The 16,475-nt window shown below is 42.0% G+C and overlaps 1 protein-coding gene across 3 annotated transcripts in view; it reads right to left on the bottom strand.

The window, feature by feature from the left end:
- LOC109919150 (calcium-binding mitochondrial carrier protein Aralar2) overlaps positions 1–16,475 on the bottom strand; it is a 222,699-nt gene that overhangs the window by 159,745 nt on the left and 46,479 nt on the right. For all 3 annotated transcript variants that reach the window (XM_048617775.1, XM_048617779.1, XM_048617785.1), the window contains exon 2: positions 1,055–1,197. In XM_048617775.1, coding sequence (XP_048473732.1) covers positions 1,055–1,197 — 143 coding nt within the window. The remainder of the gene's footprint in view (positions 1–1,054; positions 1,198–16,475) is intronic.

Here is a 16,475-nt window from a genome sequence, read left to right as displayed (position 1 = left end):
TACAGCATCCTAAGTTCTTTTTGTTTTTAATAAATCGAGAATCCCTGGCCAATTTCTCAAATAGGTCATCAAGGAAAGACAGCTCGCTTGACTGCTCCTTTCCAAAGGGGAGTTTGAGCACAGGATTGGTATAATTCACTAGAGCTACCAAACAGCTGACTCTGCTTTGCACTAGAGAATAGGAGACATAACACATGGCCAGATAGCAGTTGCAGTGAAAGACAGAAAGCAAGTTGCACAAATACTTGAAGCAGAGGAAGGTACAAGACTATGCAGAAGGTCCAGACAATGAGACTAGTTTTAGGATGTCTCAGCAAGGAAACAAAATGGTTGAGTGCATTTCTTCTCAGCTGTAGCATTCCTAGAAGCTTTTCATAAAAGGATTGAAAAATTGGAATGATGCTACAGATCCCAAGACTTATAATTTTTTTTAAACTGTTTCCTGATTTTAAGAAGGCTCCTGAATAAAGGATGTTGAGATCACTCCAACCTCTGCCAGGAGACTGACCCGTGTGATTTTCTTAAACTGGAGCAAGAGTCCCAGGCCAAGACTTCGAGAACATTAAGTGCAAGTTAGGGTTAGGATAGCTGGTCTGAGTGACCAAAGTGGGCAGTTTAAGGATACTCAAAAGTGACTTGCAAAGGACACTAGAAAACTTGCCTTGCTGTGACAAGGATTAAAGAACCAACTGTAAAGCCAGGAACAGCACAAGACTCATTGAGTCATACCTACATACTCACATACCTACTGAGAGTATAGCGTAGCATACAGATCATACAGTATTATGAGTTGAATTAATTATATAATCTGGAATTACTTTTTCTGTAGTTTGGTATGCTAGTTGTTTGTTATGTAATATTTAAATGGTGATGCTTTCAGTTTGTTACAGTAATATTTTAACATGTGAAATCCTGATATACAATTCTTTTTGTTGATTACTGGGAAATTCATATCTCTTTACAAGTTATCAATCTACAAGGGGACAGTAATGATGAACATGTCAATATGTATTAAGAGGAGCAGCATGATATTTGCCAGAAGGAATATACTTACCCAGTTTTTGACTGATTCACCGCACCTACAAGTAACTTCACTGTCTCAGGATTAGATTCCATGCCATTATGTAAATTCAAAAATCTTCTGACAAAGTCATCAGGTGACATGTATCGCTCCCCATTCTTCTCAATAGTTGCATACTGAAAAAAAATGTCATTAATACATGGCATTACATATGGAGGCTTTAACTTCTAAAGTCATTCTAATTTCTACACTTCCATATTACATATTATACACTTCTTCCTTGCCCATTTTTCACTACAGTTCACAGATAGTAGGAACTGCAGATGCTGGAGAATCTTAGATAACAAGGTGTAGAACTGGATGAAAACAGCAGGCCAAGCAGCATCAGAGGAGCAGGAAAGCTGACATTTCGGGCCTAGACCCTTCTGCAGAAAATTTTCTGAAGAAGAGTCTAGGCCCGAAACATCAGATTTTTTTCTCTACAGTTGTTTGTTTTACCTATCATCACATGCGAGTTATCACTGTCAAGGCCAGTATTAGTAGCTCATCCACAATCACCGTCAAGAAAGTCATGATGTGCATGAACTGCCTTCTTGAACTACTGCAGTTTATTTGGTGTAGATACACCCACACTGCTGTTCAGAAGAGAGGTCCAGGATTTTGATCCAGAAACAGTGAAACAGTGAAATTATTCCAAATCAGGACGGTCAGTGGTTTGGAACGTTCAGGTAGTAGTGGTCCTGTGTGTCTGCTATCCTTGTTCTTTATCCTAGTGGTTCCAACTGACCCAAAATCTTAAGTGAATTAGCACATAAATAATCTGACTACAAGAGCAACTCAGAGGTCAAGAATGGTGAGTAACCCACCTCCTCACTCCCACAAAGTCTGTAAACCATCTCATCCATTCGCAGTCCCTCGCTGACGAGGATAACTCTCTTCCACTCTCAGGGCAAGTCCACAGGTGGCTGTACAGACTGATGTGGCTAATGCAAGCTCTGTTACACTTGGGACAGAAGGTAGTCACACAAAGGGGTAAGGTGGGGCGTTGGTGTGGCAGCGTGCTCAATTCCCTGGTTTCCACTGGCTTCCGCTTTTACCTGAAGGCAAATCTCGAAGCACTCAACGTCGTCCTGGATGCTCCTTCTCCACTTTGGATGATCTTGGGCCAATGATTCCCAGATGTTTATGGGAATGCTGCACTTTGCCAGTGAGGCTATCACTGAAGCGCTCCTCTGTCTACCTGGGGCTCACCTGCTGTTTCAAAGCTGAGAGTACAGCACCTGCGTGTCAGTCATGCTGATGATGTGCTCAGCTCATTGTAGCCGATCAAGGGTGGTCAGTGCCACGATGCTGGGGATGTTGGCCTCATCGAGGATGCTGGTGTTGGTGCATCTTTCTTCCCAACAGATTCGCAGGATCTTGCACAGCCAGCGTTGGTGGTACTGCTCCGGCGCCTTGAGGTGTCTGCTGTAGACAGTCCCCATGTCAGAGTCATACAGGAGGACAGAAACCATCACAGCTCTGTAAACCATGATCTTGGTGTTGGATCTGAGATTGACGTCCCCAAACACCTTTTCCTCAGGCGGCTGAAGGCTATGCTAGCATGCTGGAGGTGGTGCTGAATCTCTTCCTCAACAGCTACTTTGGCCGACAGGACACTGCTAAGGTACTGGAAGTGATCAACATTGTCCAATGTCTCCCTGTGGACTTTGATGTTTGGGGGTTTTGCTCAACAATGCCGGGCCAGGTTGGTTGAAGACCTTGTCTTGTAGATGTTCAGGGTGAGACTGATGTTCTCATATGCCTCCATAAAAGGTGCTGACGATGGCCTGGAGTACATCTTCCAAGATTCCATATACGCAAACATCGTCTGCGTACTGCAGCTCAATGACACTGACTGGTTTGACTTTGGTTCTGGCTTCAAAGCGGTGGCGGTTGAATAATTTCCCTCAGGTTTTGTAAGTTAGCTCCACTCCAGCAGGGAGCTTGTTGGCGGAGAGGTGAAGCAGCGCAGTGAGTTAGATCGAGAACAGTGTTGGGTGATGACGCAGCCTGCTTGACACCAGTCCAAACGAATAATGGATGGGTGGTGGAGCCATTTGTCATTACCACAACTTCCTTATCGTCATAGGGCAGACGAAAGATGGTGACAAACGTCATGGTTCAACCAAAGTGGAGAAAGACACCCCATAATGCTTCACGACTGACTGTGTCACAAGCCTTTGTAAGGTCAAAGAAGGCCATATACAGGTGTAAATTCTTTTCTCTGCATCTGTCCTGCACCTGTCGCACAGTGAAAATCATCTGTTGTGCCCCTCCGTGGCCAAAAGCCACACTCTCAGGGCTCTGTCATCAATCTGAGCAACTTTGATGGACAGTGCGGGAGAGCATGCCAGGAACAGCACCAGGCACACCTGAAGTTGAGGTATCAACCTAGTGCAGCCACCAAACAGGACTATTTGCACGCCAAACAGCAAATGCAGCAAGAGATAGACAGAGCTAAGCGAGCCCACAACCTACGGATCAGAAGTAAGCTCTGCAGTCCTGCCACATCCAGTCGTGAATAGTGATGGGAAATTAAACAACTCACTGGAGGAGGAGGATCCACAAATATCCCCATGCTCAATGACGGAAGAACCCAGCACATCAGTGCAAAAGATAAGGCTGAAGCATTCGCAGCAATATTACAAATTATAGCTACCAGTCTTCAAACAATTTGATTCACTCCACGTAATATCAAAAAACGGTTACAGGCACTGGATACTGCTAAGGCTACAGGTCCTGACAACATTCCGGCAATAGTACTGAAGACTTGTCCTTCAGAACTTGCCGCTCCCCTAGTCAAGCTGTTCCAATACAGTTACAACACTGGTATCTACCAGACAATGTGGAAAATTTCCCAATTATGTCCTGTTTACAAAAAGCAGGACAAATCCAACCTGGCCAATTACTGCCCCACCAGTCTACTCTCAATCATCAGTAAAGTGATGGAAGGTCTCATCAACAGTGCTATCAAGCAGCACCTGCTCAGAAATAACCTGCTCAGTGACGCCTAGTTTGGGTTCCACCAGGGCCACTCAGCTCCTGACCTCATTACAGCCTTGGTTCAACATGGACAAAAGAGCTGAATTCCAGAGGTGAGGCGAGAGTGATAGCCCTTGATATCAAGGCTGCATTTGATCAAGTGTGGCATCAAGGAGCCCTAGTAAAACTGGAATCAATGGGTATCAGGGGGCAAACTCTCTGGTGGTTGGGGTCATACCTGACACATAGAAAGATGGTCATAGTTGTTGGAGGTCAATCATCTCAGCTCCAGGACATCTCTGCAGGAGTTCCTCAGGGTACTGTCATAGGACCAACCATCTTCAGCTGCTTCATCAATGACCTTCTCTCTATCATAAGGTCAGAACTGGGGATATTCAATGATGACTGCACAATGGTCAGTACCATTTGTGACTCCTCAGATACTGAAGCGGTCCATGTTCAAATGCAACAAGAGCTGGATAATTTCCAGGCTTGGGCTGACAAGTGGCAAGTAACATTCACACCACACAAATGCCAGGCTTTGACTATAACCAATATGAGACAATTTAACCACCATACCTTGACATTCAATGGTGTTACCATCACTGAATCCCCCACTATCAACATCCTATGTGTTATCATTGACCAGAGACTCAACTGGGCTCACCATATAAACACAGTGGCTACAAGAGCAGATCAGAAACTAGGAATACTGCAGCGAGTAACTCACCTCCTGACCCCTCAAAGCCTGACCACCATTCACCATCAAGTCTGGAGTATGATGGAATACTCCCCACTTGCCTGGATGAGTGCAGCCCCAACAACACTCAAGAAGCTTGACACCATCCAGGACAAAACAGCCCGCTTGATTGGCACTACATTCACAAGTATCCACTCCCTCCACCACCGATGCTCAGTAGCAGCAGTGTGTACTATCTACAAGATGCACTGCAGAAATTCACCAAAGATTCTCAGAGAGCACTTTCCAAACCACGACCACTTCTGTCTAGAAGAACAAGGGCAGCAGACATATGGGAACACCGCCACCTTCAAGTTTCCTTCTAAGCCACTCACCATCCTGACTTGGAAATATATCGCTGTTCCTTCACTGTTACTGGGTCAAAATCCTGGAATTCCATCCCTAATAGCATTGTGGATCAACCTACAACAGGAGGACTGCAGCGGTTCAAGAAGGCAGCTCACCACACCTTCTTAAGGACAAGAAATGCTAGCCAGCCAGCAACGCCCACATCCCACAAATGAATAGAAAATAAACCTTGGATACACCACACGGCATGTTACACACCACAAGCTCAGCATCACCCCAGGCCTGCATGAAGTGGAGAGGACTGTCCATCAGCTTAACAATAACAAGAATGCTAGAACAGACAGTATCCCCGCTGAGGCACTGAAGTGCAGAGGGAAAGAGCTCTTGGTGCAGCTACATGCTCCTGTCTGCCTCATCTAGGAGAAGAGCACCCTGGGAGAGCTCCAAGATGCTACAGTCATGAGCATTTTCAATAAAAAAAAGGAACAAGTCTGACTGTGATAACTATAGGGGAGTCTCCCTACTGTTGGCCATTGGTAAAGACATTGCCAAGGTCCTCCTCAACTATCATCTCTGTATGGCTGAGGAACCTCTCCCAGAGTCACAAATCTACTGCATCTACAAGGCACAGATCAGAAGTGTGATAAATGAGCTCAAATAATACTGATGAAGCCTGACAGAAATCAGAATAAAACAATATTTTTGATTGACACAATTCCACAAAAGATTCACTTCCCCCATGACTAATGCACAGTCACAGCAGTATCCAGATGCACTCTAGAGATTAATTTAGACAGCACCTTTCAAATCAATGACCACTGCCATCCAGAAGGACAAGATCAGCAGATACATGTGAACATCACCAACTGCAAACTCCCCTCCAAGCCACTGACCACCCTGACTTGGAAGTATTCCATTTCTTTACTGTCTCTTGGTCAAAATCCTCGAACATCCTTCCTAAAAACATTGTGGGTGTGCCTACATCAAATCTGTAAGAGTTTAAGAAAGTAGCTCACCATCACCTTAAAGACAACTAATGATAGGCACGAAATCTTAGCCCGCATCTCATGAATGTATAGAAAGGAATAATCTGTGAACATCTCCAGAGGAAAGGTCTGTGCTGAAGGCGGTTAGGCCAAGGACACTATCTTGAGGAATTACTGGATGCCCTGGAGCTGAAATGACTGACGTCCAAGAACTACAACCATCTTTCTTTGGCCTAGGCTTGACTCCAATCTGGGGACAGTCTTCCACTTGATTCCCACTGACACCAATTTTGCTAGAGCTGTTTAATACCTGATTCATTCAAATGCTGCCTAAGCCAAAGACACTCACTCTCACCTCACTGCTGGAGTTCGTTTGAACCAAGGCTGTAATGAGGTCAGGTACTGAGTGGTCCAAGCCAAGCAACAGTGAGCATGTTATTTCTTTGCAGCTGCCACTTAGTAAAACACACTCAACAATCCCTTCCATCACTTTGCTGATGATCGAGACCAAAAGGGTGGTAATCAGTAGGTTGGAATTATCCTGCTTAACTACACTGCAGCTGCTCCCAGTCGACAACTTCCTTGTTTAAGCCTCAGATCAACTTGAGATTTTAAATTAAACTTAGTCAGCTGATCTTGCTTAAATGCTAAATGCAAATACCACTATATTTAAAAGGAATATTAACCCTTAAATCTTCCACACTGAATAAATTCCTAAGCTTTCCGATCTGTACCAGTTGCATAAATACACTGTAACAACATCGGAGCTCATGATTGTTGACTATTAGATAAATTGACAGTGTTCCTTTATCAGAGGTCCAATGCCATTTGTAATTTTTAAGGTTGAGGCCACATTGGACAGTCAGGCATTAAACCTTATATATCTGAAAACAAACTTCATGAAGGGGAGGTTTGGGATGATGGTAGCGAGACTCAGGTGGAAGCAAGAAGTCAATTATCCAGTTAACAGGTTGACGGTAAGTGGAACTTGGTAAGGTGCATCCTCAATAGTGTCAGAGATGCCACCTCATCGACCCCCTTCCAAAGGGGTCACGGTATGTTGGTGTGCCTGTTCCCGGATGTTCCCTACAGGAAGAGGGAGGAATATCAATATTTAATGCATTGCATGACATGCCTGCTATAGCTGAAGTGTGCAGAATCTTCAAGAAGTAGACGTGAGTTTGGCAACATTGATATTTATGGAAGGGAGAGTTTGAGCATCTGGTTGTTAGGCATATGTACAAAGATTTTAATGACTACATGATGGACCTATGTGCAACGAAGAGCATTAGACTGTATAACCAGTCTCTGTAACCTGAGTGGATCTTCCCTTAAATAAAGGAGAGGCTGCCTTTAAGGAATACAGGTTAATCATGCATGCACACACAATGTTGAGTATGCAGTCATTCAGCAATGCACTTTGCTCTAGACTGCATGCTACAAACACATTGATGAACAGGCAACACAACATTTATGTGCTGCTTGCCTTAATGGGATTGAGTGTGGTGTTGTGATCCACACATTCAATAACATGCCTTGACAAATTTTCTCCCTTTGAATTTTAAGTAAGAAACTCATAAATTCATAGAATACTTTCAAGATATTTTCTTAGCGTATCACATTCTGGAAATGACCAGACAGCAGGTTATAAAATACTCAATATTGTGTAATATAATAAGATTAATTAAAGACCTTAAAGTAAAGGCACCCCTAGGAAGCAGCAACCACAAAATGTTTGAATTTTTACATCCAGTTTGAAAGGGAGAAGACTGGGATCAGGCCAAGTATTTTGAATCTAAATAAGGAGAACTATGTGGACTTGAAAGCTGAGTCATCTGAAGTGAACTAGCATTCTTGGCTAGCAGATTGATCAATAGAGAAAAGAAGTATTCACATTTCAGAATACTCAGCATAAATACATTCCTAATATAAAAGATAAATTCTAAATGGACAACCCACCATCCATGATTAACTAAAGTAGTTAGATAAAGCTGAAGGAAAAAGTATATAACTGCTGATAGCTGATAGATCAGACAACTAGTCAGAATTTTAGAGAGTGACTAAGATGTTATTCAGTAGGAAGAAATGAAGTCTTTGGGAAGCTAGTTAGGAATGCAGAAAGAGACAGCAAGAGTATCTGATTAGGCAGGCGATCAATAGTTATTGGGGGTAGATGGGAATGTGGAATTCAAAACACAGTTTATTGAATGGCAAAACAGATTTGAGGGGTCAAATGGTCTACTTCTGCTTTTATTTCATACGTTCACAGTTTCAACAGATTTTTAAAAAGCTAAACAGCAAGTAAAGCAAGTGCTGGTCCTCTGGAGAATAAGAATACAGAGTTAATTATAGATGAGAAATTGATAATTAAAAAATATTTTGCTTCTGTCTTTACTGTAGTGCGTATTAGAAACATTCCAGTAATAATTGTAAATCAGGAAGTAGATGTAGAGAGGGAGTTTGCAAAATTTAAGTTACAAAGGAAGTAGTACTGAGCAAACTAACTCCATCAGAGTGGCAAGTAGTAAATATAATTCGTCTTTTCAAGCAGGGAGGGAGGCAGAAAACAGTAAAGTATAAGAGTATCCCAAACTATAAGATACTTAGCTTGATGTCTGTTATGGGGAAGGTGTTAGAATAGGTCATTAAAGAGATATGATTGGGCATTTAGAAAAACTCAAGGTAATCAGAAAGAGTCAGTGTGGTTTCAAAGGGAAATCATATTTAATCAATTTAGTGGATTTTTTTGAAGGAGTAATATGCATTGTGGATAAAGGGAAGTCTGTGTACATGCTGTACTTGGAATTCCAGAAGGCATTTGACAAGATTCCACATAAAAGGTTATTGGCAGAGTAGGAAATCATGGTATAGAGGGGTGACATTGTGTATGAACAGAACATTGGTGGAACACAAAGTTATGCATAAATGCATTATTGTCTGATTGGCAGGAGGCAACTACTGCAGTACCGCAAGGGATCTGCACTGGGACATCAGTCTTTTACAGACCACATCAATGACATGAATGAAGGCAGCAAAGGCATTGTAGCTACATTCACAGATGACACCAAGATAGGCAGGAAAGTATGTTGTGAAGAAGACATAAGAAGGCTGTAGACGTATATAGATAGAACGAACGAGTGGAATTTAGAAAAGTGACGGATGACAAAGATCCTGAGTGGTCCTGACAGACGTACGTGTAAACGATTTTTCATTGTGTGGATCAGTACGAATCTAGCAGGCACTGATTTAAAATTAGGGCTCACACATTTGGGACAGAGCTGAGGAGATATTTTTGTCTCAATGGGCTGTGCAACTTTGGAACTCTCTGCCTCAAAATACTAGGGAGGTAGGTCGTTTAACATTTTTAAGGCAGAGGTTCTTGTTAGGAAAAGAATCAAAGGTTATCAGGGTAGAAAGGAATCTTGAACTTGAAACACCAATGGATCAGCTATTGAATACTGAATGGCACAGGCTCAAGGAGGCAAATGGTCTACTTCTGCTCCCATTTCATATATGTTTGTATGTCATGACATGAAAGTTTGTACAAGATTGTTTTCCAATAGCAATGCAAGAGTAATTGTAGCATAAGACGAGTCTATATCATACAATAGATACAATAGAACATGCTATGATCTTGATTTTTCAATTACAATATTCAATCGGCCTTTTTTATCTCGCTTTGCATTACGGCCAGAGAAAAAAAGTGAATGGCCGTTCAAAGCTACCCCATCATTTACCTGACAACTGAGAGGTACGAGTAAAACCATACAGATCATAATTTTCGTTATCTTTTTCACCCTTGTTATATATGACATGAAAGTTCCATTTCCAAACCTTTTGTTCTTTGGTTCTCTTTTTTACAACCCATTTAAAATCAAACTTACTTGAACAATTTGGAACATTTAGTAATTTCAATTAATCTTGATGTCAACTTGTTCATCCAAAATCCTGGTGAGTGTAGCCTGAATCAAATACAGCCCCATTAGCTGATCCCCACAATGCCACTGATCTACATTAAATCCTACCTGAGCAATTTCTCAATTTTAAAATTCTTATGCTTGTTTTTAAATCCTTCCATGGCTTCGCCTCTCCCTATATCTCGAATTTTCTCCAACCTCACAAATCTACAAGCTTTCTGCATGCATATAGTTCTAAATTCTCATGCATCCCAATTTTTAATTGTTCCACCACTGCTAGAGCTCTGGAATTTCATTCTTAAATCACTCCATTTCTCTTTCCTCCTTTTCAGATACAATCTATCTAGCCCCATTGACCATGCTTTTGGGCATCGCAGTAATGTTGTCAATTGTGGTTTGGCACCTGAGGACATTCAACTGCCTTGAAGATTCAATGACTTTAAAACGCATTAAGCTGATGATTTTATGGTCCTTACTGCCCTTATTATGATTTATCATGACTTATCATGATTTCTCTCTTGACTGAAACTGTGCATGTGAATAACTTCATTAAGTAAATAAAAATTAAATTACTAAATCAAGTGTCCAAAAGGTTGGATGCAATTTGATTCTATTTTAAAATTGTAAAACCTGTAAACTAGGGATTAATGTATCAGAGATATTAATCCACAGACTCACTGCCCTTCACGTCCTCAAAAAAACCTTACAATGATACTATCAAAGTGACTGCTTTGTCAGCTTACTAGCAATTTGTTATTGGATCTAAAAAGTTATTGTTCAGATTATCCATAACACAATGGTAAATATATTTTAGTCTGACAGAATCACAGAACATTTACAACAGCAGGCCACTCGGCCTGTCATGTCTGTGCCATTTCTCTGAATGAAGAATTCATCCAGTGCTATTCCTAGGCTTTGTCATTGTAGCACTGCACATTTTTCTTTTTAAGTTAATAATCCAAATCCCTCTTCAATTCCTCTATCAAACCTGCCTCCACCACACACGCAGTGCATTCTAGATCCTAAACACTTGCTGCAAAAGACCTTTTCCACCATAGTGCCATTTCTTTGCCAATTACAATAAAATTTGCATGAACCAGCAATCAGAATTTCCATACCCCATTGCATCATTAGTGTTCCTTTATAAAATACCATATTTTCAGGCTGAAGTGAATGTAAAAAGAATCATCTGAAGACTTCTTCCCTCCGTTTACAATGAAAAGAGTCAAACGTGGTGACGCTCCAAGCCTGCATACGTTGCAGCATATGACAAAGCAGATATTCATTTGTTTTTGAGATAACAAGGTGTAGGGCTGGATGAACACAGCAGGCCAAGCAGCATCAGAGGAGCAGGAAAGCTGACGTTTCGGGCCTAGACCCTTCTTGGCCTGCTGTGTTCGTTCAGCTCTACACCTTGTTACCTCAGATTCTCCAGCATCTGCAGTTCCTACTATCTCTGATTCATTTGTTTTCAACTGCTTTGGTGTGAGAGTTATATAGCATGGAAACAGACCTTTCAGTCCAACTTGTCTGTGCGGACCAGATATCCTACACTGATCTAGTATCATTTGCGAGCATTTGGCCCATATCCCTCTAAACCTTTCCTATTCATATTCCCCTCCAGATGTACTTTAAATGTTGTCATTGTACCCACCTCCACCACTTCCTCTGGCAGTTCGTTCCATACACACACCATTCTTTGTGTGGAAAAGTTGACCCTTAGGTCCCTTTTAAATCTTTCCCCTCTCACCATGCCCTCAAGTCTTGGACTAACCTACCCCAGGAAAAAGATACTGACTACTCACTCTATCCATGCACCTCATGATTTTATAAACCTCTAAAACGTCACCCCTCAGTCTCTGATGCTCCAGTGAAAAAGGCCCCAGCCTATTCAGCATCTCCCTGTAACTCAAACTCTCCATTCTGGCAACATTCTTATAAATCTTTTCTGAACCCTCTCAAGTTTAACAACATCCTGCCTACAGCAGGGGGACCAGAATTGAACATAATATTTTAAAAGTGGCCTCACCAATGTCCTGTTCAGCCCCAAATGACGTACCAACTCCTATACTCAATGTACTGACCAATAAAGGCAAGCATGCTAAACGTCTTCTTCATCACCCTGTCTACCTGCAACTCTACTTTCAAGGAACTGTGCACCTGCATCCCTAAGTGTCTCTTGTTCAGCAACACTCCCCAGAGCCCTATCATTCCCTACCATTAACTGTATAGTTCCTGTGCTGGTTTGCTCTACCAAAATGCAACACCTCATATTTATCTAAATTATACTCCTCTGCCACTCCTCAGCCCATTGGCCAATCTGATCAAGGGTGGAGACTGGTGGCAGAAGACAAAAATAAACTTAGAATAATGGGTTGAATAATTCAGGTTAAAATGTTACAGTAGTAAAAACGAAGTTTAGACGAGAGCACAAAACTGACAGCTTTCTTTTGGTGATGTGTGTGTCCTTTTAAGGGAACTGAATTGGTGATCAAGCCACAACCCATGGCATCGGGACCACACGTGGAGAGATAAGTAAAACTTCATAGATCATCTGACAAGATCATGAGAGTGTCAAGAATGTGTGACGTGGTCTTGGGATACCAATATAAGTGTGCAAAAGCGAATATTACCCTGGAGGTAACAAACATGAGACGGTAAAAAAGACATGCACTGAAAAACAGGTCTCTGACATGTACATCTATTTGACGAAAGGATTAGCGTGGCTTGGAAAAACACAAACGCGTATTTAAATGATAAGAGACTGACGCAAAATCCATAGAAAAACTGACTGTAAAACAATGAAAGTAGTATTAATGAAAACGATGTAAAACGAATTGCAATCAAAATGAAAAGTGTGACTGGCTATTATGTCAAAATGTTACAGAAATGAAAGAATATGGATTCTGGGAGGAGTAATAGTGGACTGAGTGAAAGGGCCCATTGGATAACATACAGATACCCCATCCTGAGAGTTTGTATGATGCATGTATTCTGGTGTTTACCATGTATATTGTGGCTCAAAAGGGGGGTACCTGCATTTGGAGGTTGTTACCACTCAAATCATTCATAAAATTGGCAAGGGAGGAAATATATTGAAGAAGTATTCTCAGGACGGATACAGATGAAGAGAGTTGGAGAAATTTTGAGTCCATGCATGATGTTATTTTACTGTTACTGGGTGAGGTGATCTGTGGACAGGGAACTGGAGGATAGAAACAAAAACAGAAATTAAGGAACTTGAGTCTGGAATATACTGAATTTTAGAGCAAATTATGCAATATATATATATAAAGGGTCAGTCCCCAAAGACCACTGCGATCACTAATTTGATGATATACCCTATTGCTGTATTCTTTGTTTTGATGCTAGTTATTTTCATTGCAGTTTTAATCTTCTAGTGCAGGTTACATACTCTTATTATACGTTCTTGCGTGGCTGTCGCTGATTTGCATCTGCATTTGCAACTGTAACGTGCTGTCAAATATTATTAGGGGTGGAATGTATCAGAAGGGCCGAAGGCTAAATGTTAATGATGATATTCGACAGCTGCATGAGAAGATAGATTGTATAGGAGGGGCTGAATGGCTAAAATTGTTGACAATACTTGAGAAGCTGCATGGCCTTGGAGGAGTCTTGTAAACATTCCTTTACGGGACGAAGACGGCACCTGCAACTTGTTTTTCTGTAGCTGTGTCGGTCTTTCTGTATCTGCTTTCTTGGTGCTGGCCATTTGTCACACTGCATAAGAGAGAGAGAGTTTCATTCCAAAACGCTGGATTTTGCCTTGGCTCAGAATCATCGACAGTGCCAGGAACAAACTTAAGCCTCCAGACGAGCCATCAATCAAGGGGGGAATTGCTATGGTCGAGCTTTCTCTTAATTATATTTACCCGAACCTGAAATGAACTGTTTGGATACACACTGTGATCCAGGACAACGACATGCTTGCCTTCATCAGTCGGGGCACTGAGTATAAAAGTTGGAAAGTTAAGCTGCAGCTGTATAAAATTTCAGTTAGGCCACATTTGGAATGTTGTTGACAGATCTGGTCACCACACTATAGGGAAAATGTGGAAGCTTTGGAGATGGTGCAAAAGAGGTTTATCAGGAGGTTGCCTGGATTGAAGTGTATTAGCTATAAGGAGAGGTTGGATAAACTTGGATTGTTTTCACTAGGGAGTCAGAGGCTGAAGGCAACGATCTGATAGAAGTAAATAAAATTAAGAGAGGCATGGATAGGGTGGGGAGTCGGAGTCTTTTTCCAAATGACAAATACCAGGAGCATAGGTTTAAGTTGAGAGGGGGGAGTTTAAACGAGATGTGCAAGGAAGTTTTATTACACAAAGACTGGTGGGTGCCTAGAACACACTGCCAGTGGAGGTGGCTAAAGCAGACACAATAGAAACATTGAAGAGATATTTAGGCAAACTGATGAATGGGCAAGAAATAGAGGGATATAGACCTTGTGCAGATGAATGGGATTAGTTTAGAATGGCATCATGGTTGGCACAGACATTGTGGGGGAAAGGGCCTGTTCCTGTGCTGTATGATTCTATATATAAGATATAGGAGCTGCATTAGGCCATTCAGCCCATCGAATCCGCTCACGCATTCAGTCATGGATGATATGTTTCTCACAGTCTCCTGCCTTCTCCTCATAACCCTTGATATTCTTACTAATCAAAAACCTATCCTTTTCCATCTTACAAACGCTCAATGACTTGGCATCCACAGCCTTCTGCGGCAATGAATTCTACAGAATCACCACCCTCTGACTGAAGAAATTCCTCCTCGTCTCAGTTCTAAAGGGTCGTCTCCTGACTCTAAGTTTGTGTCCCTGGGCTCTAGTATCTCCTACAAGTGAAAACATCTTCTCCACATTCACTCTGAGCCTCTCAGTATTCTGTAGGTTTCAATGAGATCCCCCTCATCCTTCTACACTCTAACAAGTACAGACCCAGAGTCCTCAATTGCTCATGTGACAAGCCCTTCATTCCCAGGATCATTCTTGTGAACCTACTCTGGATCCCTCCAATGCCAGTACATCCTTCTGAAAACTGCTCACAATATTCCAAATGTGGTCTGACCAGAACCTTATACAGCTTCAGCAGTACATCCCTGCTCGTGTTCTTGTCCACTTGAAATGAATGCTAACATTGCATTTACCTTTCTAACTTCCAACTGAACCTGCATCTTAACCTTAAGAGGATCCTGAACTAGGACTCCTAATTCCCTTTATACTTCAGATTTCCAAAGCCTTTCCCCATTTAAAAAATAGTCTATGCCTCAAATATTCCTACAAAAGTCCTTAAATGCAGTTTCCCAATTTGCATTCCATCTGCCATTGCTTTGCCCACTCTCCTTGGGTGTCCCAGTCCTTCTGTAGTATCTCCACTTACTCAACCTTACCTATCCCTCCACCTGTCTTTGTGTCACCTGCAAACATAACAACAATGTCCTAAGTTCCTTTGTCCAGATCGTTACTGTACAATATGAATAATTGTGGCTCCAACACTGGCCCCTGCGGAACTCCATTAGTCACCAACTGCCATCCTGAAAGGGACCTCTTCATCCCCATTCTCTGTCTTCTGCCAGTCAGCCAATCTCTACCCACTGCTAGTACCTTCCGCTCAACAGTAGGGCTCTTACTGTATTTAACAGCCTCCTGCGTGGCACCTTGTCAAAGGCCTTCTGGAAATCCAAATAATCACGTCCACTGGCTCTTCTTCGTCCAACTTGCACATTACCTCCTCAAAGAAGTCTAACAGATCTGTCAGGCATGACGTCCCATGATGAAGCATTGCTAACTCAGCCAGATTTCACCATGCAGTTTCAAACACTCCACAATCTCATCCTTAAATTAGACTCTAGAAACTTTCCAATGTCCAAGGACAGGCTAATTGGCCTATAATTTCCCATCTTCTGCCTCCCTCCCTTTTTAAGTGAGGGTGTTACATTAGTCATTGTCCAGTCCTCTGGAGCCCTCCCTAACTCCAGTAATTCCTGAAAAATTATCACCAACATCTCCACAAATCTCCTCGCTTACCTTCTTCAGGTGATTTATCCACCTTCAGACCTTTCAGCTTCCCCATCACCTTCTCCTTCATGATGACTGCTACACTTCCCTCTTCCCCCTAATTGTTTTGATGTTACTGGTGTCTTCCACTGTGAAGACTGATGCAAAGTACCTATCAAATTCCCCCATCATTTCTTTGTACTTCTTCAGGTTCATTTTTCAGTGGTCCAAGGTCCACTGTTGCCTCTCTCTCATCTGTTATGTATCTAAAAATACCTGCAATCTTCTTACCGTTATATTTCATCTTCTCCCCTCTTATTGCTTTTTTGTTGTCCTCTGCCAGTTTTTAAAGGCTTCAGAATCATCTAGATAGTTGGTCAGAAAAATTTTGGCCAGTGCCTTCATATTTCCACTCTCAATTCCCCTCACTATCCATAGATGCATCTCTTCTGGCCCTGTT

This window comes from Rhincodon typus, chromosome 2 (assembly GCF_021869965.1).
Source record: "Rhincodon typus isolate 14 chromosome 2, sRhiTyp1.1, whole genome shotgun sequence".
Taxonomy (NCBI): Eukaryota; Metazoa; Chordata; class Chondrichthyes; order Orectolobiformes; family Rhincodontidae; genus Rhincodon; species Rhincodon typus.
The sequence above is the reverse complement of the archived record's forward strand: the minus strand, read 5'-3'. Positions and strand labels throughout refer to the sequence as shown.